Source organism: Sebastes fasciatus, chromosome 12 (assembly GCF_043250625.1).
Source record: "Sebastes fasciatus isolate fSebFas1 chromosome 12, fSebFas1.pri, whole genome shotgun sequence".
Classification (NCBI taxonomy): domain Eukaryota; kingdom Metazoa; phylum Chordata; class Actinopteri; order Perciformes; family Sebastidae; genus Sebastes; species Sebastes fasciatus.
This window is the reverse complement of record NC_133806.1, coordinates 15,340,735-15,343,480: the sequence shown is the minus strand read 5'-3', so window position 1 is coordinate 15,343,480 and position 2,746 is coordinate 15,340,735. Positions and strand designations below refer to the sequence as shown.

At 38.3% G+C, this 2,746-nt stretch overlaps 1 protein-coding gene across 1 annotated transcript in view; it reads right to left on the bottom strand.

The window, feature by feature from the left end:
• Positions 1 to 49: 49 nt before the first annotated feature.
• josd2 (Josephin domain containing 2) overlaps positions 50 to 2,746 on the bottom strand; it is a 5,493-nt gene continuing 2,796 nt past the window's right edge. Inside the window, exons 3-5 of the mRNA XM_074653474.1 lie at positions 2,706 to 2,746; positions 1,587 to 1,781; positions 50 to 1,338 (exon numbers count right to left, since the gene is read on the bottom strand). The exon at positions 2,706 to 2,746 is cut by the window's right edge and continues 85 nt beyond it. Of these exons, the coding sequence (XP_074509575.1) occupies positions 1,218 to 1,338; positions 1,587 to 1,781; positions 2,706 to 2,746 (357 nt within the window). The 3' untranslated portion in view covers positions 50 to 1,217. The remainder of the gene's footprint in view (positions 1,339 to 1,586; positions 1,782 to 2,705) is intronic.

Genomic DNA, 2,746 nt, shown 5'->3' with positions numbered 1-2,746 from the left:
TCGTGTCTACAAGTCAATGCAAGTAAGAAACAAAATGCTTTACAAGAGATTCATACTGAAAACAAGAGGTCAAAGTTTAATATAAATACGTTTTCTCAGCTTAGGTTTACATGTGAGTCGCTAGTGTGTACCAGAGACATTATTTTGGATATGCATAGATCAAATAGGAGACAAAATACAAACGTAGAGGTTACATACAGTCACAGAACCAGTGTTTTTGCATGTGAGAGTTACTTAAAACCAATCAAGAATACTTTATATTCCTGCAACCTTTCCAATGAAATGCACCCTAATCAAAGTCACGTCTGCTTTTATTTTGTCAAACCTTCATTATTGTGTGGATTCAGCTAGATCATCACACATCAATAACATAACTTTGACAAAAGCAAATCTCAACCACATTTCAAAACTAAATGAGAAAAAACAAAAAACAAAGGCAGCCTGGCGGAAAACAAAACTCATTTTAAAAAAATCTAAAAACGGTGGCACGCTACGAAATACGTCTAGAGCGTCGTAGTAAATGGACGAAAACATGCAAAGACACTGGTGGTCCTTCGATGCCTCACGAGGTGATAGCTTAACAGTACCTGTGTCTGTGTGAACACGCATAAAGACGAACAGCGCTAACAAACCTAACCGCAGTGCATAGGAGGTTTACAACAATGGTCGTGGGAAGAGACGGTGCTTGATAACTGATACATTTTGACACAGAGTACACACTGATCTGATTTTGGCGATCGTAATAGCCTAGGACAGTTAGACCATTCTCATCTTGTCATGTTTTGGTACTCAAAAGTAGTCCAGTTATGTATATTGCAGATGTTTTTTCATGCACAAACACTGCAATCTTCCTACCATTAAACAGTGAAAGTCATGTCACAACTCAAGTATCATCAAACAAGCCCACATTTGCTTCACACTTTAGCTTAGACGCATCTTCCCAGTGTTATAAACAAAGGTACTAAGAGACGGATAACACGGATACATAGGTCATATCAGAGCAAAAAGCTTTTACAATCAAAACAGTTCTTCATCTCAGGAGTAAACGCCCGTCTCTGCTCCTCTTTGGAATTTCCTCTGTGTGTAGATATTAAATGTATTTTAGTGCATTCCCTGAAGAGTTTTCTGTAATGAGGTTTAAAAAAAACAAAACAGTCTATCATTATTCCGGAGGTTTTTTTTCCATGCTATGTAAAGGTATGTCCAGTCCCAAGGCATCATTTCTTGGGGTTGTCGGGGTTGTCAGGGTTCAGCCATGAACCGTCCTCCTCCACGTCTCGCCGGACAACCAGGAGCATCTCTGCCACATCCTGAGAAAGCTGTTCGCTGAGAAATGTGCTGAGAGAGAAACAAGGATGACAGGAGATAAAAAGTTAGAACAACATGGACACAGACAAGAGGGCAGATTACTAGAGTGCATCGCGCTAACACAAACAAACAGTGAGGTAAACCCCATGTGACCACGCGTATGGGATGACTCACTTGCTGAGACAGACATCAAGTAGCACAACAGAGCCAAGTTTGATCTCACTCAGAGCGCACACAGCCACAGATTACATGTCTGCTCTAAAGATGTGAATTCTTACCGTAGTTCTGCTTCTCCTCCAATACAGACTGGACTCTTCAGTTTGGAGTCCAGGTTGTAGTACTGTCCGTTAACCTGCCGAACCGCGAGCCAGTGCCGCCGCCGGAGTGGGAGGGACACGATCCCCAGAGATACTCGTGATGGGACATTAAGAATAAAACCCTGGACCTTTGACATGCAAAGGCTCTGAACCGTCCTGTATTTTTTTTTAAAAAGGGAGAGAGGAAGTATTAAACAAGACATCCACCATGAGATATTCTTAGTTATCTATCTGTTATGTCCAGTATATTTCATGGTGGACTGTTGCAATAGATAGAGGACGGAACCTGCCAAATTAAAAAATAAATAAATGACTAAATAAATATGTCATTAAATGTAGCAAAAATAATATAAAATAAATGTAGCCATTAATTAATTGATAAAATGTGACATAAATTGATATTTCTGTTTTAATTTGCTTCTTTATTTATTTATCTTTACATTAATTCCCTTATTTATTTACTCTTGTTTAATTCTCCCTTTTTTAATTTATGTATGTGTTTATTTTTTATTATTTTTTCAATGTATTTATTTATGTTTGCATTTAGTTATTTATCATTTATTTTTAAATGTATGTATTTATTTATTTATACATGTATTTATTTATTTATCTATCAAGTCATTTATTTGTTTTTTATTTTGTCAGGTTCTCCCCTCCATAGTGGAAGACTGACCTCAACCTGGCTCACTTACTTCTGCTGCACTTACTGACTACCTAAATTTCCCCAAATAAAAGCCTGATTTACATGTAGCTGGAGAAGTTTAGAGTGTGAGTAAAAAGTGAGAGTCACGCGTCTTATATACGGTGCAGCATGCCTTGGGGTTGCATCACATGATGGTCTAGCATTATGGTTGTGCAGAAATGGGTTTCTCTGTGTCTGTCTGTGAGTCTAAAAAGATACATTTGTTCAAACTCAAATTAGTTACTGTATCTTTATCTGTATATGTCCCGTGGAAATAGAGGAAATGCGTTACTAACTGAGAAAAACAAGCCCAGAAAATGCAAAGTACATTGCAAAGTAGTGGGTGCAGTAAAGCATTTAAGTTTCTCAACTCACAGGGCTCATTGTGTTTCACTCACCTGCGTTTGTCCCACCACACTGCAGCCAGTTCCCGGCTCTG